At 37.4% G+C, this 27,211-nt stretch overlaps 5 protein-coding genes across 8 annotated transcripts; 2 read left to right on the top strand and 3 right to left on the bottom strand.

The window, feature by feature from the left end:
* Positions 1 to 385: 385 nt before the first annotated feature.
* On the bottom strand, positions 386 to 7,593 carry tat (tyrosine aminotransferase). Of its 2 annotated transcripts, none has more exons than XM_058751301.1 (12): positions 7,453 to 7,593; positions 6,314 to 6,588; positions 5,922 to 6,026; positions 5,674 to 5,741; positions 5,419 to 5,577; positions 4,698 to 4,836; positions 4,563 to 4,615; positions 2,606 to 2,758; positions 2,393 to 2,521; positions 2,232 to 2,315; positions 1,517 to 1,615; positions 386 to 1,096 (listed from the first exon to the last, which is right to left on the bottom strand). In XM_058751301.1, the coding sequence occupies exons 2-12, from the start codon at positions 6,567 to 6,569 to the stop codon at positions 956 to 958; spliced, it is 1,386 nt and encodes a 461-aa protein (XP_058607284.1). In that variant the 5' UTR covers positions 6,570 to 6,588; positions 7,453 to 7,593; the 3' UTR covers positions 386 to 955. The 2 variants fall into 2 exon arrangements, with proteins under 2 accessions (XP_058607284.1, XP_058607283.1); XM_058751300.1 differs by having other exon boundaries at positions 6,314 to 6,604; positions 7,453 to 7,569.
* Positions 7,594 to 7,899: 306 nt separating this feature from the next.
* Positions 7,900 to 18,374, bottom strand: LOC131524298 (uncharacterized). 2 transcript variants are annotated; one of them, XM_058751298.1, is made up of 7 exons: positions 17,937 to 18,374; positions 17,496 to 17,719; positions 12,903 to 13,001; positions 12,557 to 12,658; positions 12,328 to 12,441; positions 11,791 to 11,899; positions 7,900 to 11,310 (listed from the first exon to the last, which is right to left on the bottom strand). In XM_058751298.1, exons 1-7 carry the CDS (start codon positions 18,082 to 18,084, stop codon positions 10,250 to 10,252), a joined length of 1,857 nt encoding a protein of 618 aa, XP_058607281.1. In that variant the 5' UTR covers positions 18,085 to 18,374; the 3' UTR covers positions 7,900 to 10,249. The 2 variants fall into 2 exon arrangements, with proteins under 2 accessions (XP_058607281.1, XP_058607282.1); XM_058751299.1 differs by lacking the exons at positions 17,496 to 17,719; positions 17,937 to 18,374 and adding an exon at positions 13,202 to 13,741.
* Positions 18,375 to 18,826: 452 nt separating this feature from the next.
* zgc:112052 (protein C19orf12 homolog) lies at positions 18,827 to 20,461 on the top strand. Of its 2 annotated transcripts, none has more exons than XM_058751304.1 (3): positions 18,827 to 18,971; positions 19,196 to 19,359; positions 19,453 to 20,461. In XM_058751304.1, exons 2-3 carry the CDS (start codon positions 19,200 to 19,202, stop codon positions 19,716 to 19,718), a joined length of 426 nt encoding a protein of 141 aa, XP_058607287.1. In that variant the 5' UTR covers positions 18,827 to 18,971; positions 19,196 to 19,199; the 3' UTR covers positions 19,719 to 20,461. The 2 variants fall into 2 exon arrangements, with proteins under 2 accessions (XP_058607287.1, XP_058607286.1); XM_058751303.1 differs by having other exon boundaries at positions 19,175 to 19,359; positions 19,453 to 20,457.
* Positions 20,462 to 20,533: 72 nt separating this feature from the next.
* LOC131524300 (cytochrome b-c1 complex subunit Rieske, mitochondrial-like) lies at positions 20,534 to 22,849 on the bottom strand. The gene is made up of 2 exons (XM_058751302.1): positions 22,659 to 22,849; positions 20,534 to 21,221 (listed from the first exon to the last, which is right to left on the bottom strand). The coding sequence occupies exons 1-2, from the start codon at positions 22,765 to 22,767 to the stop codon at positions 20,611 to 20,613; spliced, it is 720 nt and encodes a 239-aa protein (XP_058607285.1). The 5' UTR covers positions 22,768 to 22,849; the 3' UTR covers positions 20,534 to 20,610.
* Positions 22,850 to 23,235: 386 nt separating this feature from the next.
* rxylt1 (ribitol xylosyltransferase 1) lies at positions 23,236 to 26,462 on the top strand. The gene is made up of 6 exons (XM_058750697.1): positions 23,236 to 23,458; positions 23,603 to 23,770; positions 23,882 to 23,984; positions 24,243 to 24,557; positions 24,716 to 24,886; positions 25,568 to 26,462. Exons 1-6 carry the CDS (start codon positions 23,314 to 23,316, stop codon positions 25,968 to 25,970), a joined length of 1,305 nt encoding a protein of 434 aa, XP_058606680.1. The 5' UTR covers positions 23,236 to 23,313; the 3' UTR covers positions 25,971 to 26,462.
* The last annotated feature ends 749 nt before the right edge of the window (positions 26,463 to 27,211 follow it).

Here is a 27,211-nt window from a genome sequence, read left to right as displayed (position 1 = left end):
GGCCCTGATCAGAGAAAACCATTTCACCTCTCAGTGTTTATAATAAATTATTAATCCATCGCAATCCATCAAAATAACTTTCCCTGACTCATGCAACGACATATCTGATGATGTGTTTACCTGCGTGAGGGCAAGAAATATTTTAGCGATCATCCAATCAATAACTGAATAGACAGAATCAAGTCCAGACATACATTTTTTCTTTGCCAACCATGCATTTTTTTTCTTGCTACTGTGTCTGATTTTTGCAGTTTGAGAGAGTCACATTGGTAAAAAGAAGTCCTTTTCCTCTTTTTTTCGGGAGGTGAAATCCACCTACATTTCCCTCCTCCCCCTTCTGTAGAATTATTTCTAATAATAATAATAATACACATTGGTCCTTAAAGAAATATTGAGATGCAATTTTATTTAAATAGTTTTTGAGGTGTAACAACTGAGAACAAAATTCTAAAAAAAAATGTAAAATTTTTTTAGATGTCATATATATGTCAAAGTGGTTGGGCATGCAAATTAAACACATGCAATACAAAATATTCTATTCCTAAAACGTCACATATTGGATAAATACTTCACATCATGCAGGATACATATGAAATGGCTTCATGGTTTGGTCACAAGTCTTCCCAAACTTGCAACAATGTCTGTTACAGTGTAAGAAAAAAAAGACTACAATATTTCACAATAATGAAAAAAATTGTATATTCATTTAATAACCCTCAAACTACCCTCCCACCCCTTCCCTATATAATACTAGCCATAATACATATAAAAATATAAATATGATGTTTGCATAGAACTGTGGGTTTCCTGAAAGGGAAGGCATGTCACATGTAATGCACATAACTGTGTCCTCTCTTATAACACTTTGATTCATTCTTCAGCTACATACACAACTTTGTTCTGCTCTTTGACCTTTCCTTTCCTCCTTCGACCTTTCGTTCTCTGTCCGTTTCTTTCACTGGTCCAATTCGTGGCTGTCTTGGCTCCTAGGTCGATAGTGACGTGCACAGAATTCTCTGATCCGAATGCATGCTTCAATCATCATCTCCTCTGGGACGGTTACCACAATTCGGAAGAAGTTTGGATATTCAAATGCCTACAGAAAGAAACAACATAGGTATCAGAATGGATGCAACCAATCTTTGTGACAAATAGTCAGTACACTGTAAAAAAGTTATAAGTTGACTTTACTTAAAAAAACTGAGGAAACCCGTTGCCTTAATATTTTTAATAAAAAAAAAAAAGTTAAGTGAACTTGACAATTCACTTAACTTATTTTTTTTAAATTATCATTTACATAAAAATTTTAAGGCAAAGGGGTTCCTCAATTTTTTTTAAGTTAAGTCAAATTATCACTTAAGTGAATTGTCAAGTTCACTTAACTTTTTTTTAAATTATTATTATTTACTTAAAAATATTAAGGCAACGGGTTTCCTCAGTTTTTTTAAGTAAAGTCAACTTATAACTTTTTTACAGTGTATAAGGTAAGGTAAGATAAGGGAGATGAGTAATTCACCGTAGCGGGCAAACAGAACACAGACTGCTCAGTGACCAGCCGTTCAGTGAACTCCACATCATTCTGGAAATCTGGGAAGTGTTCCATCTCGATCCCCACCTGAGGATGAGCCAGCATTAAATACATTTACCCTCTGCTAACTTGCAACTTTGCACTTTTTGCAAACATGCTCATTCCGAATATGGACATCCTGATGAGGAAACGTGCCAAGTACGATTAAGTGTCTATCAGGGGATTTTAAGAGATAGTTCATTCTGACATATTTACTCACACTCATGTCATATAGAAATAAAAATGCAGAAAAATAAATCATCTTTAATCTGATCTTTTCATTAAAACCTTTGATCCAGTTGTTTATGACTCAAACTGCACCGGTCAACAGGTGCTGACTCAATCTAGTCACAAAGTTTAAAGTCAGGATGAAATGAAAATTCATCCTATTTATTTTCTAAATGCATATCATTGATCTTATTGTTAACAGTTTATTCATGCATATGTTTCTTTCGAAAAAAAAATTGTTTTGACTTCATACTTTTTACTAAAAAAAACAACTGATGGCAGAAAGAAGGAGTTTTTTTTTGTCATTTTGGAGTTCAACAATAAAGAAGAGTAAATGATGACAGAATTTTAACTTTTGGTTAAACTACCCCTTTAGTTTAAGCTTATAAACAATGTTGCTTCATTTTTATCTTATAAAACACAAAATTCCACTCACCATAATGTACATGGCTCCTGCTGGCATCACCGGATTTAGCCCGGGAACAGTTGACAACTCTGAGTAACATATCTCTGAGTTTGACTGAAGAGGGACATAAAAATTGTGTTATTGTCAGAGTCAGATGTTGAATTTTCTCTCTGAAGCTCTTCTCTTCTTACCTTGAGGAAACTAATGGTGCCTTGGTAGAACTCTGGTGGCGTGTCATTCAAAATGCTCTCTAATGCTCCCTGGACCACAGTACAGGGTCCCAAAATGCGCTGGCTTAGTTTCACAAGTCCCTCCCGAATCTAGAGTGAACATTAGCGTTATTGGTATGTTGTTTTTTGTGCATATTTTTCGTTTTCTGTTACAGGTGAGAGGCTAATACTTACTCCGGTTCCAAATATGTCATTACGATCATGGATGAGGATCCAGCCCATCCTCCAGCCAGGAACCAACCAGCGCTTGGCAAGACCACCACAGGACAGGATGGGCACGTCACTGCTGAGAGGTGCCAAATGCTGAAAATCACAGCCCGGGAATACCTGCAGAACAACAGATACACTCAGCCCACTCATTACAAGACTGTAAATAGCAACATTTTTCTTGAAACATATTTATAATATAATAATCTATATAAGATGCAAGATGGATGATATTCATTTAAAGGTTTGGAGTCTGTAAGTTTTTTAAAATGTTTTTCAAAGAAATTTGCTCACCAAGGCTACATTTATTTGATAAAAAATACATTTAAAACAACAATATTGTAAAATATTATTACAATTCATTATATTTAAAATGCAATTTCAATTTACAGCAGCCATTACTCCAGTCTTAATCAGTGCCACATGACCCTTCAGAAATCATTCTTATATGCTTATTTGGTACTCATTATATATTTTTTTGTAATAATATTTAATCAATTGAATGCATTATTTCTTTTTTAAAATCTTACTGACCCCAAACATTTGAACAGTATTTTTTTTTCTGGCCAGTAGATGATTGTAAAGATAACAGTATGTTAGCTGCATTCTAGAACGTTCTGCATGCTGTTACCGTCCTGTTGGAAGGAGGAGCCTTATGGAAGTTTAGGAATGGGGGACTAAGAAAGTTATAAGGGTAGCAAGAGAGAGAGAGAGAGAGAGAGTCCCTTGCTAGTAGCTGTTTTGTGGTCGTCCGCCTGGCTCTAATTACGATTATGGCTTCATGTCGGGTCGATGGATCCGCCCCATCTCCCATTGGCTTAGATACTGCAATTTGCGGTGCTGGCCCTATTTCACAAGCTCAAACGTGGAAGTATGTTTTGTTGCTGTTGTTTTTAACAGGGTCCAGACAGCGAGGCCACATGGGGTGCTCAATATTGTACCAGATGGAGCTCAAAAACACATCCAGCCAGTCAACATTCTACCTGCAATGAAACGAGGGGGCCACTCCTCTCCCTACCTTCTCTATCGCCTCAAATACGTCAAGCTTCACGCATGTGCTAACCACAAACACATGTGATGAAAAGTGCAAAGTCATTGAGGTGCGCTCCAGCCACTCACTGTCGGCTTACAACCCCAACTGATTTATTGGGTTACAAACACTTCAGACCGCCGACCATAGTTGAAAAGTTGGGGGAAAAAAACACCATTTTCCACATTACAAAATAAGTTCTCTCTTGGCAACTACTGTCCAGAGTTGTGGACCCATTGTCTCCTGCTCTATCTTCACTGTCCTTCATGACCTAAAACCCAGAATGCTTTCCAACATCCATTCACCACACGCAACTCTAATTCCTCCAGTGTTGATGTGGTTTCCACTGCTAAACGAGGCTGAGCTGAGCCAGGGAAACACACGCCACCAAACAGAAAGATGCTCCCTACAATTGCAATACACTGTAATGTAGTTCCAAAAAAAGGGGTGGTGGAGGGGGCTCTAATAAAGAACCATTATGGGTTTCTCAGAGAACCTTTCAGTGACCACTTCTCAAAATAACTATTTTGTAAATGTGAAGAACATATGAAGAACCTTATTTCTGCTATAAAGACCATTTGTGCAATGGAAATGTTCCATGCATGTTAAAGGTTCTTCATGGAACCATAGACGCCAATAAAGAACCTCTAATTTTAGGAATGTTCTAAAAGGTTGAAAAGTATCTTGCAAGTAAGCCAGACTCAGTTAAGTCATTTAACAGGGGTCATTGGTGAGCGTATAGTGTGACCTCCATAAAAGTCCACTGTGAGAAGATCTGTGGTCTACTTGACCTTTGAGTGCCTCATTAAAGTTAGTTGAAAGTGGACAGAGCTTGGAAAATAATCAGTTCTTAGATAGTAAATGCAAGTGTTCCTGTACTCAGTGTGAGCTCACCATGTCTCCGTAGATCTCATCAGCAAGGATAGGGATACAGTTTCTTGACGCCACTAGATCACATAGAATATTATCAGATTAATATCCTGGAATTTCTGTGAATAAACCTGATATATCATCTGAGTAAACATTCACCGGATAGAATCTTATGCTGGTGTTCTCTGGAGAATACAGAGCCGCACGGATTGGATGGGTTGTTGACAATCAGACAGGCTGTTTTGTCATCGATCAGACTCTCCAGGTGCTGAAGATCAATCTCCCAGGACTTCTCCGGCTAAAGGATTAAAAACATAACATAATATATATTTCGAAAAGTTTGAAAAAAAAAAATCTTAGGCATGATACAGTCAAGAGGTATTGTAGAAACTTACAGCAGAACTGGAAAAAGGGATTATATAAGTGCTTAAGAAGATTCAAACTATATTAAATTCAATTAAAAAGCATCTTTATATTGTCTGCAAATAAAATTATTCCTATCTTAGGATCTATAATACTTATCTTTATACTGTACAAAAAACTTAGCTGTATTTTTCTGTTATTTGCATGTGCGTGTTTATGGTTGTTTCTATTTATCAATCCCAGATGTGGACCATATATTTTAAGAATGACGCAGCAATTTTCCCTATCCACTCCACAAACCATCCACTAGTCTTTTATGCCCCCAAACCCGCCCCATCCCACCCCCTCTCATCTCACTTTCCATATTTTTCCTTATTGTAAACAGAAAGGCTGTTCTAATTCTCTACTTGTATTTTGCACTTTTTATTTTGTTTTCTGACTCCATGCTAAGCTGAGGTGATGGACTTTGTCTTTTTGATTTACATACTCATGCTATCAGTGTGATTTATTTACTCACCAGCAGATTATAGTGCTTGACTTGGATGCCCATAGACACTGCCAGTGTCTTATAGAGGGAGAATCCAGGACGTGGAACTAAGATATTGTCCCCTGGGTTACACAACACGCTGATGGCCAACTCTATAGCCTGGCTACAGCCACTGGCCAAGATCACATCCTACAGATTTAAGAATTTTTTTTTTTTACTCTTCATCAACTTACAAAAGCATTATGTAAAAAAAAAAAAAAATTATAAATGATGGATGTGACGCACTTTGCCTTCCAGTGGAGCTTCTGGACAGCTGTAGAAGTTTGCAACAGCTTCTCTGCTCTTTTGGTAACCTGTCAATGTTATTTCAAATATGGATTATTTTCATGAGTAGAAAATCATACACATTTTATCAGAATGCAAATGCAAGGTGGGACTATTTAATCGTTTTATACCAAATGAGGCAATTAAGTTATCTTAAAATTTCAGCATTCATTTTTTGATGAAGCAGAAAATGAATGCCTAAGACTTACCAACTGAGGGAGCATAGCCATTGTATTTGTGTGAGTCTATGGCCTCCTTCATTGCCTGTAAAACAGTGTCATCTGTTGGCAAGTTCCCAAACACAGTTGGGTCACCTGGGGGAAAATCAAGTCCAAAACAAATATTTAAATTTAATCTCTCAGCAAAAAGCATAGTGCAAATAATAGCCTACTTACGATGAATCAGACAAGGATAAAAAAAAAAAAAAAAAAGCCATTACTTTTTAGCTACAGCTATGATACACTAAAATTTTTTTTTTCATTTGTTTAAAGGTTTTAAGTGTTTAATTAATAGATTATAGCCCAGCTGTTACAAATATTGGATCATAACATTTTGTGTTATATTTTTTGCATATAAGTAGGTTATTTGATGCATAACTTACCAATGGATAGAGCAATCATGGGTTTCTCGGGGTTGGGAGTGAGTTTCATCCCGTCCACTATGGCTCGGATGGGGTTGAGTGTTTTTTTGGACATCTCTGAGGGTCTGACGTTCCATCTCTGCTTGAGGCTCTTCAGTTTGGCAGGGTTCACACTCACATGAGTCCGCACACTCACATGATGCACACCGTTCCCGTTGATGAAGTTCCCGTTGATGCCATTGTTCTGAGCTCCGTTCATTTTCACCACAAAAGACATTTTCTTGGCCTATGCACTTCTGAAAGAGATGATGTCTAGAGAATGAAAAAGATGACATTGATAGAGTATATGTTATGAAAACTGTAAAAAATGTAAAAAAATGTAAAAAAAAACTGTAACTTGAATGCAATGTAAGTCGCTTTGGATAAAAGCGTCTGCTAAATGTAAATGTAAAAAATGTAAAAATGTAAATATGTTGACTAACACAATATTTTTTGTTGTCATTGATTTTTTTTTTTTTTTTTAGACCGACGTCAAAAACAAAGAGTTGGATTTTTAAAAGTTAATTAATAAGCAGAAGCCTCGACTAATAGACTCGCGCGAACAAACTACCTGAGGCGGTAACCATAGCAACAGCATTTGTGCTTTACATTAGGATCAGTAGGCTATATGACACCCCGCATATATATATATATATATATATATATATATATATATATAAGCTTTTAGAGTTTTTAAGAAAAGTCTTTAAGAAAGTTAGTCTTTAAGAAAATATCTAACTGCAAAAGTTAAAAAACGGTTTGCGTGAGATAATTCTGAAAGAAATTTACTTGCATAAATAAGACAAACACCGCAATGCAAATATTAAAAGTGCAGGCAAATAAATTACATTAGGCTACATACGAAAAACACTAGTCTAAATAATCAGATTAATATAGAACTGTAGAATTAGACAAAATATCTTATATTCTAAAATATTTAAAAAAGTAACACAAAAATTAATGTGGAAATATATTTTTCTATTGTTTAAAAATATGCAAAACATATAGCTCTATGCCACAATAAAGATTTTTATTTTAGACACTAAATGAACAAAAACACGAATGCATATGCTAGTTTAAGCTATAAGCAAGACATAGAACTTATAATGTAACATAAATACCTTATTAAGTTTCTTATTATAACAAATCGAGCTCCAGTGGCTGGGGATGAGATAAATAGGTAAATATGTGCATAGTCGGTTCATAGACCGGCTTTATACAGAACCCCCCAAAATGGGTGTTGAACCCTGCCCATATTTCCATTGGTGGAGACTGAGGGCAGTCCAAAACTCCCCCGTTACATCATAAGTTTAAAATTCTATAGTTTTGGGGTTGAACCTCATCCTCCTCTTTAGAAACTTCAGATGCGCAAGCACGCGATCTGTGCGTAAAAGCGCGAGGAGCGCAAACACTCCTGCCTTCTCAAAACATGAGTTATGCACATGGCGATAAGTTGTTTTTAGAGACACTTTCCTTGTTTCAAAATTATTGCTGTCTCATTCTCTCACATCAGTCTATTTTTTTATTATTATTTTATTAGTCGCACCTGCTACAGCGCACATTTATAATGAGAGAAGCCGTTTAGGTTTAACACTGGATTTCAGATTTCCGATACTATTCATCAAGCATCATTTGGAGAGTATTCTCCACATCTGTAATGAGAATGAAAGAGACTAGTATCTATATCTGTCTTACATAAGTTTAGCTCACGTTTTTGCGTGGGCTGGAGTTGTTTTATTGGTGCTAACACTGCAACTATTGGCCATTCTGCTATTATGCAAGTAAAACGATTAAGTCTGTGAAAAGCCTTTTGCCAACTATCCCAAATATGGAAATCAAAGGCTTAGGGTCTCTCACAATCACAACAAAGTTCAAAAGTTATTCATGCCTTGCTTTCTACTAATGGGACATCTAGTTCAAATATAAAACAACTTGTTTGTGATTTTTTCAATGAATTCAAACATCAGATGATTTGAAAAGCTCCAGTCCCAATTCAGTGTAAATGCAAAAAAGAGTGACAAGCACATTTTCCATTCTTGTTTCACAGTAAGAAAAGACAACTACATGAGGTAAATGACAAAATAATGACAATTTACATTTTGGGTGAACTATTGCTTTAATAAAAGCCACATGGCTTAAAAATAAATTAGAAAAAAATGCTGTCACTTGGATAATTTATGTAACTCTTTCAAGCTCAAACAACCATCATTATCCAAAACACCTACAGACATTAGATGCCATTTTTTCTACCTGACAAGTATGAATGAGTGCACTATATATGATGCAATAATGACAAAGGAGTTTGCAATAACATCAAGTCAAATTTAAACTCAAGTCAGGTAAATAAAAGACAGAATGGAGTTTTACAGAGCAATAACCTTGAACTTCAAACTCACAACTCTCTTTCATGTTTTTTTGTACTTGGCATAACCACCTATTTAAAAACCCAGCACGTACACATGTAATACCCAATTAGTGAGGCTAAGACTAACCTTAAAACACTTCTGACCTGATGTTTAAGTAGGGTCAACACAATCTTGTAGGCAAATGAAGGGTGTGCTTAAAACGAAGTAAAAAAACTTGTCATAATCCAAAATGTCTGTCCTTACATAACACTTCTAGGTCAATCACAGAAAGCATGTCAACATGTATCCGCTAAAGCAAGCCATACAGAGACCCAGCGATAACCCTGACCCACCATACGCGTCACTAAACCAAAAGTACACAGCGTTCCTCATTTGAATCCATGTTGTTTTAGAGTTATATACTCGCACTTCATAGGACCTTCAAGGCAACAGGAGTCTAAAATGATTGATTACAAAAAACATACAGGACACAAATATTTTGGCATTGACCTTTATGAGGTAAACGATAAGGTAAAAAAGCTGCATAGTTTCCCAACCCTAATGCAAGTTCATTCAAACATCCAAACTCAATGTTTGAGTGCCTATGCATCTAAAAACATGTTGAAGACAATGTCTTCTGATTTAGTCTCCGTTAGGCTTGTAATCAGGGTCATGAATCTTCTGAGTATACATCAGAATACAGTGTATTTACATCAAATAACATGTATTGATAATCTTCAGGCTCTTGTTCTCCTAAAATACGCTTAGTCTGTTGAAGCCACTTGGACTTCATGAGGAAGCTTTGACTCTCTAAGGACAGTTTCAGATTGTGTTCATTGGTTCAGCTTGGTTTGGTGAAGACAATGGTGGCTAAAATCTGTCCTGCATTGATTCCTGGGGTGACAAGTTGTTTTGAGGCTGTGGATTGAGATGATGAGGAGAACTGTTGGTGGAATAAAGGTGAAGGAGCAGCTGGTTTCTTTGAGGACACTGGGGAAATACTGAGCATTTTAACTACCGTGAGGTAAATGATGAGGTAAAATAAGGTGAAAAGCAGCAATTTTCTTCTTCGTCTAAATTGTCACAGGCTCTGTATGAATCCATGGCTCTTGCGCATTCATCCTTGGTCAATCTGTGAAGGCATAGTTGAGGTTGAAGCCACTTGGACTGCACGAGGAAGCTTTGACACCGTAAGGACAGTTTCAGATCATGTTCTTTATTTCTGTGAAGACAACGGTAGCTAAAATCTGTCCTGTGTTGATTCTTTAAGTGCCAAGTGGCTTTAAGGCCGTGGACTGAAATTATGAGGAGGACTGTTGGTGGACTGAAGATGGAGTACTGGTTTCTTTAAAGACTGACCTGCTGACAATCAAGAGCTTTAAGCATTTTGACCTCCATGAGGTAAACCGATGAGGTAAAATAAAGTAAAAAAACCTGTGTATTTTTCCAACCCCGATGCAAGTTTATTCAAACATCCAAGTAAAATGCTAAAATAGATGTTTGAGTAGATATGCATCTGAAAAAAATGATGAAGGCTACATTCACTGGCACTTTCTTTTTGACGTCCTCTCCTTTAGTCATAGTCAGGCTTGTAATCAGGGTCATCAGAGTCTGAATCTTCTGAGTATGATTCAGAATACAATGTATTTACATCAAATAACATGTATTGATCCTCTTCAGGCTCTTGTTCTCCTTCTAAAATGTCACGGGCTCTGTATGAATCCATGGCTCTGGCACATTCTTCCTTGCTTAGTCTATTAAGGCAAACTTGAGGTTGAAGCCACTTGGACTGCATTAGGAAGCTTTGACTCTCTAATGACAGTTTCAGATTCTGGTCATCAGTTCTGCTTGGTTTGGCGAAGACAACGGTAGCTAAAATCTGTCCTGCATTGATTGCAAGTTGCTTTGAGGCTCTGGACTGAGATGATGAGGAGGACTGTTGGAGAACTGAAGGTGAAGGAGCAACTGGATTCTTTGAGGATGCTGGTGAAAGACTGACCTGCTGGATGTAGGACATTGAAATGTTCGTAGAGGATGAATCTGGGTTAGAGGACAATGAGTGCTGGTTTGGAGATGCTTGAGGTTGTGATGTGTACGGGAGAAGGGGCGGTGTGCTCTGGGTTGATGTTGGAGTGCATTCTGCTTGTACGACTTCTCCATCAAGCTCTTCAGAACATTCCTGAAGGATGCTCCTCATTTTTTTGCCATGTCTGGAGCAGATCTGCTCTGGAAAATCAGTCTCACTTTCCTTCTGTTCTGGTTCAGATTGAGTTTTCTCCCGTCTGTGCCTCCCAACCAGGTCCTTCTCCACCAGAAGAGACTGGCTGAAGTCAATCTGATCTATTTCAGAATCTGACAACTGTGTAGATGTAATAATTACTCCATCACCACAAATCTTCTCCCGAGATAAAATAGTTTCTGTGCTTCTATTCTGCCACAAGCCCTGAGAACCAAAGAGCTCTTTTGTGCTGGTTTGCGACAGTCGATTCTCCTTTGTGCTGTTCTGAGACGACCTCAAAAATACACGGAGGGTACCATTGGATGGTTTAACAACTTCAGCGTCCCTTTGTGCCTCAAAAGTGTTTGAAAGTGATAGTGAGAGACTGTCGTCAAGGCTCTGATTTGTTGTTACAGCTGTCAAATAGAGAAAATTAAGATGAAATTAAAGAATGGCTATGTTTACATAACTTTTGTTTCAGTCGAACTGAATTCATTTCGATTAATGAATCTGAATGTAGTGTTTACATGAATGCTAAATATAGTGATCGTGTTGATGTGTGCATTTATATATCACAAGCTTCAAATCAGAATTGACATGCGCACACTGCACAAATATAGAGAGTTTCCTGCTGTTTGCACATAATTACAATTCTCCTACAATGTTTCTTAATTCGTTTTAAACAGAAGAATTAATATTTTTCCATTTCTGGATAAATATTACATAAAAGCGACATGCTGCTTATATTTATCACGCTGTAAAAAACGCCCGATTGTGCCTTCAATCCGATTAATAATGGATTATTTGTGTGCATTTAAATGTAGCCGGTGGGGTGTCTGTAATTTCAAAGCTGGTATGGCAAATTCAGAGACAAAATATAGAAGAAACATTCTTACCGCAATTCAGGAGTCTCTTCAGAATTGTGGCTAGAGATGCACTATCCCTTGAAAGTAATTTTTTTAGGATCTTCTCTCCCTTCCCATATGAATGGGACTGCTTCAGTACCTGGACACAAATGTGGATAGAACAGAATAACATATCAATTCTAGTGTGAATATATATGATAATGTGTTAAAAGAAAGGCAATAAACAGTTTTATGTGCTGATACAATTTTTTTTTTTGTTTCCTTAGTTTACAGTGAATTTTTGACGACCTTATTTTTGATAAAACTGAATGTAAAACATTTTAAGGACCTGTGGGGACTCTGACTAGATATTTAGCCAATATATTTATGTGTATTTAGTTGTTGGAATTTTTTCACCTGTTTTATCGTCTGTCAGAAAAAAACTGTTGTGCTATTATTTTTATAAACAGTCTTTTTGTTTAGAAAAATAAAAGCACAAAAAAAAAAAAATTAGTAATGCCTTTCTTAAAAAGCACAACTAAACAGAAAATGCAGCTACTTTAGGCACAAAAGCACATAAACAGTTACCTGTTCAATACATGTTGGTTGTGGCAGGAGTTTATCTAGCTCTCCCAAATAGTGTACAAGTCTCTCCTCCAGTTTCAGTGCATAGCGTTCACCATATTGCTCCTCCATTAAATCCTGCAAAGTTAAATGGTCACATTTGACTTGAGGATCTGGAACTGATGCAAACTAGTGCTGATATAAGTAATGTACCATTCAAAGTACAACGTTTTTTTTTTTTTCTTCCACTAACCCGAATGTAAGTCTCACGCATATCCTTGTCTCTGGCCAGAACATGAGCAAAGGCCTTGAAATCTTCTTGGTTTTTCTGCATGAGATCCATGTTCCTGCGGCTCTGTATAGAAGCATGATTTAAACCAAAGCAAAGTGTTAAAAAGCTCAGCAGTCCTAAAAATTTTTTTTCTATTTTAAAGCATTATTTGTGTCATTGCAGACAATACAATACAATAATGATACATAGTCAGATATTAACTTAATACACTTCAACAAGAACCCATGCATCATATAGCACATTTATAAATTACTTTGGCTTTTTATGTATTTACGGTGGCCCCTGGTGGAAAGAGGTTCATACTTACACATTTGTGATACTCTGGAAGGTTTGTAGGGAAAAAGCTTTCAATCTTGTCAGAGATTTTAGCAGTGCTCTGATCATTCCACAACATCCACATGATAACCTAAAAAATACAAAAGTTCATGAATCGTAAAGTAGTCAAACAAATTCATACTCGCACAATTAAACTTGTGTATTCTATAAAATTAAGGAAGGAACTTTGCTTCATTTAATTTAACAATGTAATCAAATAGAGTACAATGCATTTACATTTACATTTTACATTTAGTCATTTAGCAGACGCTTTTATCCAAAGCGACTTACAATTGGGGAATACATCGAGCGATTAATCTTGAAGAGGCAATCAGACATACGAAGTGCTTGCAACACCAAGTCTCAGACATTGTTCAAATAAATACAAACTACCAAAGGAAGGAATAAGTAAAGATAATTTTTTTTTTTTTTTTTTTAAGTTTAGGATGAAGTCAAGTGCTGTCGAAAGAGATGAGTTTTCAGTTGTTGCTTGAAGATTGACAGGGATCCAGCATTCCGGATAGAGGTGGGAAGATCGTTCCACCAGCCAGGAATGGTGAATGAGAATGATCTAGAGAGTGATTTTGCGCCTCTCTGTGATGGTATCACGAGGCGTCGCTCACTAGCAGATCTCAGATTTCTGGAGGGGATGTAGTTTGTTAATAGAGAGTGCAAGTAAACGGGTGCTGAGCCAGTGGTTGTTCTATATGCAAGCATCAGTGTCTTGAACTTGATGCGAGCCGTGATTGGTAGCCAGTGCAGGGAGATAAAGAGAGGTGTAACATGGGCTCTTTTGGGCTCGTTGAAGACCAGTCGTGCCGCTGCATTCTGAATCATTTGTAGAGGTTTGACTGTATTAGACGGAAGTCCAGCCAGAAGAGCATTGCAATAGTCCAGCCTAGAAATGACAAGGGCCTGGACAAGAAGTTGTGCAGCATGCTCTGTCAGAAAGGGCCTGATCTTTCTGATGTTATATAGTGCAAACCTGCAAGATCGAGCAGTTTTGTAATGTGGTCTTTGAAGGTCAGCTGATCATCAAAGATTACACCAAGATTTCTGACCGAAGTTGATGGGGTTATTGTTGATGAACCTAACTGGATCGTGAAGTCATGCTGTAGAGTCGGAGTGGCAGGGAGGACAAGAAGCTCAGTCTTTGCCAGGTTGAGCTGCAGGTGATGTTCTTTCATCCATGCCGAGATGTCCGCCAGGCAACCTGAGATCCTTGCAGTTACCGTTGGATCATCTGGTTGAAAAGAGAGGTAGAGCTGTGTGTCATCAGCGTAGCAATGGTATGAGAATCCATGTGCCTGTATGATGGGACCCAGTGATGTAGTGTATGTGGAGAAGAGGAGGGTCCAAGAACTGATCCCTGAGGAACCCCAGTGACCAGTGTATGTGCTTTGGATACCTCACCTCCCAGGCCACCCTGAAAGACCTACCAGTGAGATAGGATTCAAACCAGCGAAGTGGAATGCCAGAGATGCCCAGTGATGAGAGGGTGGACAGGAGTATCTGATGATTGACAGTGTCAAAAGCGGCAGATAGGTCCAGCAGAATGAGGACTGATGATTTGGAATGGGCTTTTGCAATTCGCAGGGCTTCAGTGACCGAGAGAAGCGCAGTCTCAGTTGAATGGCCCTCCTGAAACCTGACTGTTTAGCATCCAGTTTGTCGTTCTGTGAAAGAAACAGTGAGACTTGGTTGAAGACAACTCGTTCAAGTGTTTTCGCTATGAACGGAAGGAGAGAGACAGGTCTGTAGTTTTCTATAAGAGAAGTGTTTAATGTAGGTTTTTTGAGCAGTGGGGTTACCCGAGCCTGCTTGAACGCAATGGGGAAGTTACCTGTGAGTAGGGATGTGTTGATGATGTGTGTGAGTGCAGGTAAGAGTGTGGGTGAGATTGCTTGGAGAAGGTGTGAGGGGATTGGGTCAAGAGGACATGTTGTAGGATGGTTGGAGAGGAGAAGCTTGGATACTTCAGCTTCAGTGAGTGGACAGAAAGAAAAGATGGGAGTTTTAGCAGTGGATGTGGTAGGGTGAGGGTCCTGTGTGCGTGGAGGTGAAAACTGACCACTGATTGATCTAGTTTTGTCTGTAAAGAAAGTGGCAAAGTCATCAGCTGTAATAGAGGTGGAGGGAGGAGGTGGAGGGGGACAGAGGAGGGAATTAAATGTTCTGAAGAGATTACGCATGTCTGGAGCGCTGTCGATCTTGTTGCGGAAATGTGAGGATTTGGCAGTGTGGACTTTAGCAGAGAAGGATGTGAGCATAGACTGGTACCTACTGAGGTCCGACAGATCGTTTGATTTGCGCCATTTTCTCTCTGCCGCTCTGAGTGTAGTCCGATGTTCACGAAGAACCTCGGATAACCAGGGGTTGGAAGGAGCAGCCCGTGCGGGCCTAGAGGAGAGAGGACAAATGTCGTCTAGACAAGAGGTTAAGGTAGAGCATAAAGTCTCAGTAGCTGCGTTTACATCCAGAGATGAGAAATGGGTGGGTGAAGGAAGAGAGGAGGATACCACAGAGGAAAGATGGGAAGGAGAAAGGGAGCGCAGGTTTCGTCTAAAAGTAACTGGTAGGGGTTGGTGGCACAGGAGAAGCAAAGTGTAATGTAAATGTAATGAAGAAATGGTCCGAAGTATGTAGCGGTTGTACCAGAATGTTATCTGCAGTACAATTGCGTGTGTAAATTAAGTCAAGTTGGTTGCCTGATTTGTGCGTGCTAGTAGTGGTAAGGCGTTTGAGATCAAACGAAGCTAGGAGTGCATGGAAGTCTGTAGCATAAGGCTTGTCTAGGTGAATGTTGAAATCACCAAAGACTAGAGTGGAGTGCCATCCTCCACGAAGAGGACAGCAGCCCGTCCAGCTCCTCTAGGAAGGTGGCTAGAATTTGGCTAGGGGGACGGTAAATGACCACGATCTGGAGTTTTATCGGAGCTGATACAGTAATGGCATGAGATTCAAATGAGTTGTAATTGCATAGGGAAGAGCGGGTTGAGTATTTCCAATTGTTAGAAATGAGCAGACCAGTGCCTCCACCCCGCCAACTTGCCGGGGGTGTGAGAGAAAGAGATTAGTAGAGAGAGCAGCTGGGGTTGCTGAGTCTTCTGGACGAATCCAGGTCTCAGTCAAGCCCAAGATGCTGAGCGTGGATTTTAAAGAAAAAGCAGAAATGAAGTCAGCTTTGTTGACAGCTGACTGACAATTCCAGAGACCCACAGAGAAGGAAAGAGGTGTAGTGAAGGAGGTAGAGATAAGGCGCAGGTTAGCAGGATTACGTTGCCGTCTGCGTGGGACGTTAGAGCGTGGTTGAGAGAGAACCGGAATAGTTTGGAAACACATGATAGAGGTGGCAGGAAAGAGGATGGAAACGGAAAGTGTGTAAGAGAAGGGGGAAAAAAAGAAAAGATACTTAAGTGTGTCGCTCGGTGTCGTTGCTCGGTTAAAGTCGCGCTGGAAAAGTCGATGGTCTTTACCCTCGTCGGTCTTCACACGAGGAGGCTGAACGCTTCCGCTGATGCTTCCGCGTCAGCGCTCGGACCTCTGATAAATACAGCCTTAACACACTACCGTGAAAACAGCTGTGGCCGGCTTCTGATTGGCCCAGCCAATAGCCTTGTGCAAATAACTCAAGACGAAACTAACACTTCGCTTGCAAGGAGCACTGAAAATGATCCAGGTTCCTTCTTAGCCGAGGTGCAAATTATTATAATTAACAGAAAGTGCAATCAAACAACGAAACCTCAACGAAAATGCAGAATAGAAATAGAAGGAAACGAAAGTATTCCTTCCCAACAGCAGGTAAATAATTTAAACAACAGATCTATGACTAAGTATCGCAACACTTACGAGCTGCTGTCCGTCTCTTCTGGTGAATATTCGCTTCTCCCGACTTGTAATAGCGAACAGGCAGTTTAAATACTTTTACAGTCGCTGTGGCGGCTTCTGATTGGCCCAGCCAATAGCCTTGTGCAAATAACTCAAGACGAAACTAACACTTCGCTAGCAAGGAGCACTGAAAATGATCCAGGTTCCTTCTTAGCCGAGGTGCAAATTATTATAATTAACAGAAAGTGCAATCAAACAACGAAACCTCAACGAAAATGCAGAATAGAAATAGAAGGAAACGAAAGTATTCCTTCCCAACAGCAGGTAAATAATTTAAACAACAGATCTATGACTAAGTATCGCAACACTTACGAGCTGCTGTCCGTCTCTTCTGGTGAATATTCGGCTTCTCCCGAATGCCTATTTTATTTTGCCTACTTTGCCTTTCTTGTTGGGATTTCCTATTTTGTAAAATCTCATAAACTCATAAATAATAAGAACAACAAATTTCTGGACTACGATTTTATTTTTCTTACTGATTGAGGTGTCTTTTGTTTATCTGTTTGTATCTTTCATTTCCTTTCCATTCTATGTTCTTTAATGGAGTGGTGATTATTATGATTAATGTTATTTTTATATTTTTATATTATTATATATAATTACAATAATGAAAAACCCATGGAAATCCCTATACAAAACTACAAGTTATTTCTGGTCGGTTGACCTATGTATTTTATAAAAGAAAACAATGCCTCACCAGAGTCTGCAGACCAAACATGATCTTCATGTGTTTGATGGGAGTCACTAGTCTTGGCACAAGTGTGTACGTAACATCCAAAAACTCAGTGACTCTCTCAAAGTGCTTGATGTCTCTGGCTTGCACGATCTTCCAGACCTCTGCTGCCACCACACGGATTCTGCACGGCTCTTCAAGGGTCAGAAGATGCCAGTCACCTTCTAGCCATAATGGAGGCCCTAGAACTGAAAGAGGTTAAAGTTGATTAGATCTCCTGTGCATTCATTTCAAACTAGTTTATGTTAGATCTATTACCGACTTGCACCAACTGTGCAGTTGATTTATGACACTAAAGTAACAAACAACACAGTAACTGTGTAATTACATGCAAAGGCATTATACTGTTTTTAACTGAAAGCAATGCTTATTTGTTTGGGTTATTAAAAACATTGCAAGAAACACCTTCTAAGACCTCCATCATCCGTTTAGTCCACGTATATTCAATGATCCATAATGGTAAAGCGGGAATAAGGTGAGCACAGGCCTTTTCCAACCACAAGTTTTCACTCATTCCAGCCAAAGCAGCAGTTTCAGTCTTTAAAACTGTCATGATGTCCAGGCATCAGCTGCTTTCAGTGCAAAGCATCTGATAAGAGCTACTGCATGCAGGAAACATCCAATCATCGACTCTGCTGAGATGATGATGAGCTCCATTTAAAAGTCAAATTTTGTTAGGCATGTCCGGACACGTTTAAGAAGTAAATGACAGAACAGTACTTTCACTTATAGAACACCAAAGTTAGAAATATCACGGAATAATTCAGTCTCGTTCGGTATTACATCGACTGCACAAACTGCTCATTAGGTCAGTGCAAAATATTATTTGCGTGAAAACAGAAATTGTTGACGGTGCTGTTTTAAAAAAAGCACAGGTGAAGGAGCATTTCAAAATAAGAGACCACTTCTGCTTCACATAAAGTAACCTAAACTAGTAGGATTTAGATAAATATGAAAACTTATATATATATATATATATATATATATTCACATGGTGGGCCAAATTAAATTAAATAATTAAAATATGTGTAAATATTTAAATAATCGTTAGTAAGTAAGTATAGACATTTCGTTTTGAGCAAAGTTCACTTTATCGTGGAAATACAATTAAAAATTAAATATTTTATCTTTTAAAAATTGGCATTCATAGATCAGTTTTCACAATCTTTAAGGCTATAATGGGTTGGTAAATGTTGCAGAGACATGGTTCAAAGACATTCAAATTACTCACAAACGCGCAACAACGAAAGGCATTTTATTTTGAAAAATATATTTCCAGCTTCACGCTTAAAAAAAAAATCATGACATAGCGCTTGTTGGCGTGATGAGTTGATTTCTGGAGGTTTGATAGTTTGATTTGATTCACCAAATCTCCAAATAATCGATGCCATTAATTCGATTTTATATTGTTAATAGGGAATCTAAAAGTTGCCTTTGAAGGTGAGTGTACGGTGCACAGCAGCATTTTTATGTGTCCTTTAGACACATCGTATACAGTAAATGCGTTCTGTATATCATTTATTTAATTTGATAGTCTGTTTGCACGTCACACATATATTTTATTTAAATATATTTAATGATATAGCCACACTTTATTTTTGTATTTCTACAAATCGCTAAATAATTGTGTTCTAACTTTGCAGTTATATTGTAATATTTCCAAGCAAGATGCCGCCACGCGTTGATGACGTAATGAAACTGTGTTGTGAGCTGTCCGCAAATCAGCAAGTGAAAACAGCAGTAAAGCAGTCTGGAAAAGGAGCAGCGGCCGCTGGTGGTTTGGCTTTTGCAGGAGGCCTAATAGGTGGTCCATTGGGAATTGCAGTGGGCAAGTCCATTCATGCCTTACATACAGCCTTATACAGGATATACTGTAATATGTGATGCTGGTTTTTCTTACCTGCGCTTTTGTCTTTTTAAGGTGGGGCTGTTGGTGGACTGCTTGGATGCTGGATGACTAGCGGACAGTTTAAACCTCTACCTCAGGTTATCATGGAACTGACACCTGACCAGCAGCGCAGACTCTATGAGGATGTTGTAACCATTTTAGGCTCAATAACATGGACTGATATTGCACAGCTGACTGCTCTTGTAATGGGAAATGCCACATTACAGCAACAAGTGACCGCTGCTCTTCTGGGCTATATACAAAAGGAACTTCAAGCTGAAGTGCATTATGTAGACTGATGTAACCTTATTTTTAATGAGAAACAACATTTCAAACCTTATAATCATGTGTCATACAGGTTGTTTGATTGGATGCTTGAGTACTGTAGTTGAAACTGGAATACAACATATTAATACTGTGGTACTGTATAAAAATGTTTTTAACTTTATATGGTACATTTGAATCTGTGAAATCTTGTTTCCTCCACAGGATAAAAAAGGTAATTGTGAGTTGTTGTTTTTTTTCATCTTACAATTATGACTGTTCTTCTCGCAATTCAGAGTTTATGTCTGACAATTCTGACTCTTTTCTTGCATTTAAAAAAAAAAAGAAAAAAAAGTCAGAATTATTCCATGGCAGAAACAAAAAATAGAATTGCGAGATGTAAACTCAGAATTCTGCAGGAAAAAAAACAGTTGTGTGAGAAAAATAATGTGACTTAATCGCACAATTCAGATTTTTTTTCCTCGCAATTTTGAGAGAAAAATCTGTTATTTCATGATGGGAAAAGAAAAAAAAACAGAATTGTGAGAATTCTAAGGGGAAAAAAGTCTGATTGTGACTTGTGAAAATCTGAATTGAGAGAGAAAAAGTCACAATTACTTTTTACCTTTTTTTCCCCCATCTTTGCAATAATATCCTGACATAATGTGCAGCTTGTTTTCAGAACAATTAGGAAGATTGTACATTGTAGAATATGTGAATGATATTGTTGAATGCCTTTCAACAAAAAAATATTTAATTAAACTTTTTTTGGTGGTCTGATAGAACTGTGTTTGTTAATTTGTAACCAAGATTTGCATGCCCAGTCAAAAGCCTCAAAAACAGATGTTGGTTGCTTTAAAATATATATTTATTAATAGTTAGATTTGGCCAGACACATTAAAAGCATACAGAGAAAATGTCCATTGCTTATCCAACAATTACAGTATCCTCATCAGGAAACTCATAATAAGGCACCTCCAAGTTGAGAGGCGCGGGTCCTTTTCTGATCCTTCCTGAAGCATCATAATGTGACCCGTGGCAGGGGCAGTAGTACCCGCCGTAATCACCGGCGTTTGCGATTGGGACACAGCCGAGATGAGTGCAGACACCAATGACGATGACCCAAGTGGGGTTGGCGACGCGGTCTTTGTCATGCTGGGGGTCCCGGAGCTCCGAGAGATCAACGCTCTGCTCGGCTGCGATCTCCTTCTCTGTTCTGTGACGAACAAACAGAGGCTTGCCTCTCCACTTGAAGGTCATGTTTTTCCCCTCTGGGATGTCGGACAACTTGACCTCAATTTTGGACAGGGCCAGGACATCCGCAGAGGCACTCATTGAGGACACGAATTGGGTCACGATCGTTTTGGCAGCATAGACACCCACCAGAGCAGTGGATCCAGTCACCAGGTAAGAGAAGGCCCGTCTAGCATCGCCGCTCTCCTGAGAGGACTTCTTGGGATCCAACACCTCAACACGCCGATAGTCAGAGAAGTCAGGGATTTTGATGTCGGTGTGAGCGAGACGTGCTCCAAAATGGCCTAAAAAGCATATCGAATGGTCACTGAATAAAGGGATATAACCTATTTTATTGCATCTATAAATAAATTAAATAATTTATATAAAGATATTAATTTATAGTTTTATATAATATGTGAACCTGGACCACAAACCAGTCATAAGGGTAATCTTTTCAAACTTTTTATAATAAAATAAATGGAAATGGAAATAATCTTTCCATTGATGTATGGTTTGTTAGGATAGGACTATATTTGGCTGAGATACAACTATTTAAAAATCTGGAATCTGGGGGTGCAAAAAAATCAAAATATTGAGAAAATTGCCAATAAAATTGTCCAAATGAAGTCCTTGGCAATGCATATTACTAATCAAAAATAGTTTTGATATATTTACAGTAGGAAATGTACAAAATATCTTCATGGAACATGATCTTTACTTAATGTACTAATGATTTTTGGCATTTAAAAGAAAAATCTAGAATTTTGACCCATACAATGTATTTTTGGCTATTGCTACAAATATACCCGTGCTGCTTATGACTGGTTTTGTGATCCAGGGTCACATATATAATATACATATTATAACCATATAATACGTCAATAATATGACTTATTATAGGATTAATTAGTTGTATTAGAATGAGGTCTGGTATGCAACAATGGAACCACAACTAGAACAAGTAAATATATTAAATACATAAAGAAATACAAAGACATCTTATTCAGACTTTTAACTTTTAAACCATTTCTGTAGCACAACAAACATTAGTCTGGAACTGATGGGTAAGTTACTGTAAAAAAGTAATTACTACTACCTACTAATTGCATCACTATAGTTAGATCACTGTACTAATTATTCTCTCTAAAAAAGTAATGCATTAATTATTACTAATTACTTTCTAAATCCTATGTCAGCCTCGATGTAAATCATGTTATATAAAACAATAGTGAATTTAACATCTAATATTAAACATTTATGTTTATAATGTAACCATGTCCCTTTAAAATTCTTATTCTCAGTTCAAGAATAATTTATTCAATTTTATAATATTTATTTGAAAGAATCAATAAGGATAGACATATAACAGCTCTTTTGATTCTTTCAAATAAATATTATAAAATTGAATAAATTATTCTTGAACTGACCAAAGAATTTTAAAGGGACATGGTTACATTATAAACATAAATTTTTAATATTAGATGTTAAATTCACTATTGTTTTATATAACATGATTCTATTTAATAGTCTGTCCATTATTACATCAATTACATCAGATGTGACTGTAATTAAATTACACAGAATTCAGTAAAGTAATCCGTTACTTTACTTTTTTCAAGGGAAAAATAATTAAATTACAGTCAGTTATTACTTGGTAATGCATTCCACCCGGTCTAGTCTAGAATATCAAGAGTCTTGAACAGCCTGTCATGATATATCCACGTTATGTGATCACCTACCGCTCACCAGCACTTCTGTGTTCACTGCTCTGGGAAGTAATGCTTTCAGCGGACCACAAGCCTGCAGGTAAGGGGACAAAGCCCCCAAACGAGCGGGCAGGGACATCATTTTTGTGCGGTTAAAAAGGCTACTTACAGCCCGTACGGTCACACCGACCTTTGAAGAGAGAGCTTGTACTGCGTAAGCTCCTCCTTCGGTGCTTCATAGTTGACCGAGTATTTACTGGACAGAAAGCGCAAAGTAACACAGAGATGATAAAATAATTCCTCCCATAAAGCTATTTAAATGATAAATACAATACATTATTTAATTAGGGCCTCATGTTGTTTTCAACAGATTTGTTGAAATATTTAAATATTTCAGATAATTGTTATAGTTTTGAACAGGCAGTACAAGGCAGCCTCGGGAAAATGTAAACAGTAGTGATGAGACGTTCGACTCATGTCGGCGAATCGGTTCTTTTGAACAGTTTTTGTGAACAGGTCATCCGATTCTTCTCACTTTACTAATCGGTTTTCGGCCTTGAGAACGAATCTTTCAAACGTGAACCAATTCATTAAAAAGATCCGACTCAAACCAAAAATGTGTTCACATACTGGTCATCTCTTGTGCACATTGGTCGGGATCCGCAGGATGGTCACCTGAAAATTAAACATGAGATTTTTACGCCGGAAAATAGCGATCATAGTTGTTTTGGCATATGCGATATTTTCGCTGTATGCAGCGTATAATGTATTTTTCAACAAGAGGGTTATTTCTCGCGTTCATCGCGTAGTGAAAAAGGGCACTGTGATTATAGGTAAGACAATGAATCATAATCTGCATCATCTAATAGATTTGTTGTAATAAACATAAACAATATAATATAGTGTAAATGCAATAATAGCATATCAATTGATGATGGAGTGTAAACATATTTCTTTAAAAATTAACTTTTTTTCAGATAGTGGAAAAGCAGGAGAGGAAGAGTGGAACCCTTGGGAAGAGGATGAGCGTGCATATTCCTTAGTTCTGAAGAAGCGGAGAGATGCCTTCAGATCATACCAAGATCATGCAGCCAAGAACAGGCCAAAAACATATAAAGTTCAGATCTGGGGCAAAGCGGCTATTGGCAAGTGGAATATGTTTGTTGGATCCAGAGATCATTGCATTGCTTGGTGTGTTTTTTTTTACATTAGTAGAGAACAAAATTAAATAATGTTCCTTGTTTACCTTTTCCTAGGACTTTATTTGTGGGAACATATTTTAGAAGGGCCTCTCAACCCACAAGACAAATCCAGCCAATGGAGAGAAGGAGAGATTCAGTCTGGGAAGATCAATTTCAGGTAAGCTTTTAACTGACAATTTTATTCAACGAGAATGCAATTTGGGTTCTATTACAAATGAATGCTGTTTTAAAATCAAGATAAAAATGCTGAAAATTCATTAAAAATTAACATTTTAAAATATAAAACAGTAATTTTAAATTGTAACAATACCTCACAGTAATACTGTTTTTATATATAATTTTAAAAGTCTTCTTGAACATAGAGATTTCTTTCAAAACAATTTCAGAATGCACAATTTTGCAATCTCTTTTGTAGTTTCTACACAGGGCCAGCAGTAGTCCAAGGGCACGTTTCTCTTGACACAGACAGTGTGGTGTTGGTTTTGAATGGCCGTGAGCAGCAGAAAATCTCTTACTCCATCCAGTGGCTGCAGCACGTCCAGGGTCTGGTGCAGATGCGCTCTGTATCTCGGGTTGCTGTGGTTCTTCTGGGCAACGAGCAGTGCAATAACGACTGGATCAGTCCTTACCTTAAGAGGCACGGCGGGTTTGTGGACCTGCTCTTTCTTGTGTACGACAGTCCTTGGGTCAATGATAAAGACATCTTTCAGTGGCCACTGGGTGTTGCCACGTAAGTTTCTATTTTTAAAAACTAATTTTTGTTTTATATTTTATGAGGTGTATTTCTGTAATATTTTATTAGCATCTGATTTTATTGGTTTTTTTATATCATTTAGAATAAAATCAGTTAGTTTGATTGTTTATAATGTGCTTTTTCTTTCTCTACAGATACAGGCATTTCCCTGTTGTCGCACTTAGCGGTCAGATGGTGAAAACTGCTAGACCATATCTCTGCAACTTTCTCGGGACTATGTACAAAAACTCCTCCAGGGAAACTCTCATGGGCTTCCTAAAGCAGAACGGCTTGGAGAAAGATTGCCTCATGCATGTTAGAGAGAAGTATGTATTTTTGGAAGTACTGTCCATTATTTTGTCGGTCTGATTTTAAATAAACTGCATTCACAACAAAATTGCAGGATATATTATGTAACGCTAGAAATGCTAATTATTTAAAATACTTACTCTATTGTTAGGGAGGTAAAAAAAAAAAAAAAAAAAACTCGGGTCAGGTAATTTTTTTAAAGAAATTACTATTTTTATTCAGCAAGGATGCATTAAATAGATCAAAAGAGACAGCAAAGACATTTATAATCTTACACACACACACAAATAAATAAATGCTGCTCTTTTTATTAATCACAGAATACTGAAAAGTGTTTCTTGAGCACTAAATCAGCATATTAGAATGATTTCTGAAGGATCATGTGACGCTGAAGACTGAAGTAATGCTGAAAAAATGATTTTAATTAGTAGTAACATTTCATAATATTTTACTGTATTTTGATCAAATAAACACAGCTTTGATGAGCATGAGACTTTTTTCCAATAAAAAAAAAAAAAGTAAAATTTTTGAATGGTAGTGTAAGTTATGATTATCAGTTAGTATGTATAATTGTTTACTTAGCCAGTATACATTCTCATGTTTCTGTTTTACCCATAAATCCTTCACAAATAATCTCAAACATTGCTGGATTGCAGCAAGTGTTTTTTTTAAATAGCTCTTGCATTTTGTGTCATCAGGTGGCTTCCTCAAGAGACGGCAGACACCTCCAGACAGTACCAGATGGCATTAGCACAAAGTGACCTCACTCTTTGCCCGGTGGGAGTGAACACAGAGTGCTACCGCATCTATGAAGCCTGTGCCTATGGCTCTGTGCCTGTGGTGGAGGACGTCCTGACTCCAGGGGCCTGTGCAGTTGGTAACCGGTCCCCGCTCCGACTACTTAAAGATGCAGGAGCACCCTTCATCTTCCTCAAGGACTGGAGGGAGCTGCCTGCCATCCTGGAGAGGGAGAGAGAGATGAGCCAGAAGGAAAAAACAGAGAGGAGGATGAGACTGTTGGAGTGGTACAGTGGCTTTCGTCAGCAGATGAAGGACAAATTCACAGAGGTGTTGGAAGATGGCTTTTTCAAAATCACCTAGAATGAGTTTGGAAAATTTTAAAGAGACAGTTTACCCAAAAATGACAATTCATCATTTCAGTCATCATTTACTCAATTATACATGTGAAATATAAGATGCTACTACTGTGTGTTCATGGTTTACCATATGCTGCTGTGCATTAATGCCCTCCATGTTTACTGTAAAGTATTAATTTATTAAGTCATGATGTTTCAGTGGAAATAAAAGTCCAAAAAGTAGTAAGAAGTGTTTTTTTAGTTTGTAACTTAGCTCAGTGCAAGTTATTAAAAGAACTTAATTGTACTTTTAACCTGCCTGATCTTTATTTATATAGCATTTAGACTCTTTAGACATTACCATAAAAATAGGCAGTAACAATGTCTATTTAACTATCTTTTATTTTATATACATCAACAGGATTCAGTCAAGTGCTCACAGAAAAGATGTCTTTAGATGTTTTTGAATCTTTTGGACTTTTATGCAAACACATATATTAAAAAAAATAAAAATATTTATGTATTTATTTATTTTAAAATAAAATGTCTCCTTTTTGTTAGTTCCCTTTGGTGATAGGGAATGATATTAAAATGATCTTGAACAAGGAAATTTGATTAACAAATCAAATTCATGTTAAAATTTAAACTGATGTCTATAATTTCTATTACTGTTACAACTCACTCTACATACTGCAGCACTCTGTGCTTTACATTCATTTACACAGTTTAGGGTAGATGTTTGTATCAGATAAATGTGGGAAAATTGTATCAGCATTTTATTTCTTTAAATCATTTTACAATAACACAATATAAAAAAAGACAATAAAACAAAAAAAATATGGAAAAGGTTTATAATTATGCCACTCTTTGTTTAGATTATCATAATTTTAAACAGGTAATTCTATCTTAATGTAATAATTTGTCTTTTAATAATGGATTTTTATAGATTGAAAGTCCAGGTCTGGGACAAGAATAAAACAATAAAATCTACAGGCCTACATGAAAGGCATTTGTAAATAAACTCAAAGGCGATTCACTAAGTATTGCAATAAAGCAGCTGTCCTGTAAGAGGCGCTGTGTGACTGTCAGTTTATCCACAATATCCCTCTTCAGAAATGATATGTACAATATTATATGTTTTATTAATATTTTATAAAATAGAAAAATAAATAAACCAATGCTTTTTGCTTAGCATTTTTATTTAATATGTAGAAACAGTTTAAGGATGACATTTTGCCCCTTGTGAAAACTGTGAAAAGTCGGTAA

The sequence above is a fragment of the Onychostoma macrolepis genome, chromosome 18 (genome assembly GCF_012432095.1).
Source record: "Onychostoma macrolepis isolate SWU-2019 chromosome 18, ASM1243209v1, whole genome shotgun sequence".
NCBI classification, from domain to species: domain Eukaryota; kingdom Metazoa; phylum Chordata; class Actinopteri; order Cypriniformes; family Cyprinidae; genus Onychostoma; species Onychostoma macrolepis.
Note: the sequence above shows the minus strand (reverse complement) of the source record. Positions and strands in the feature narration are given on the sequence as shown.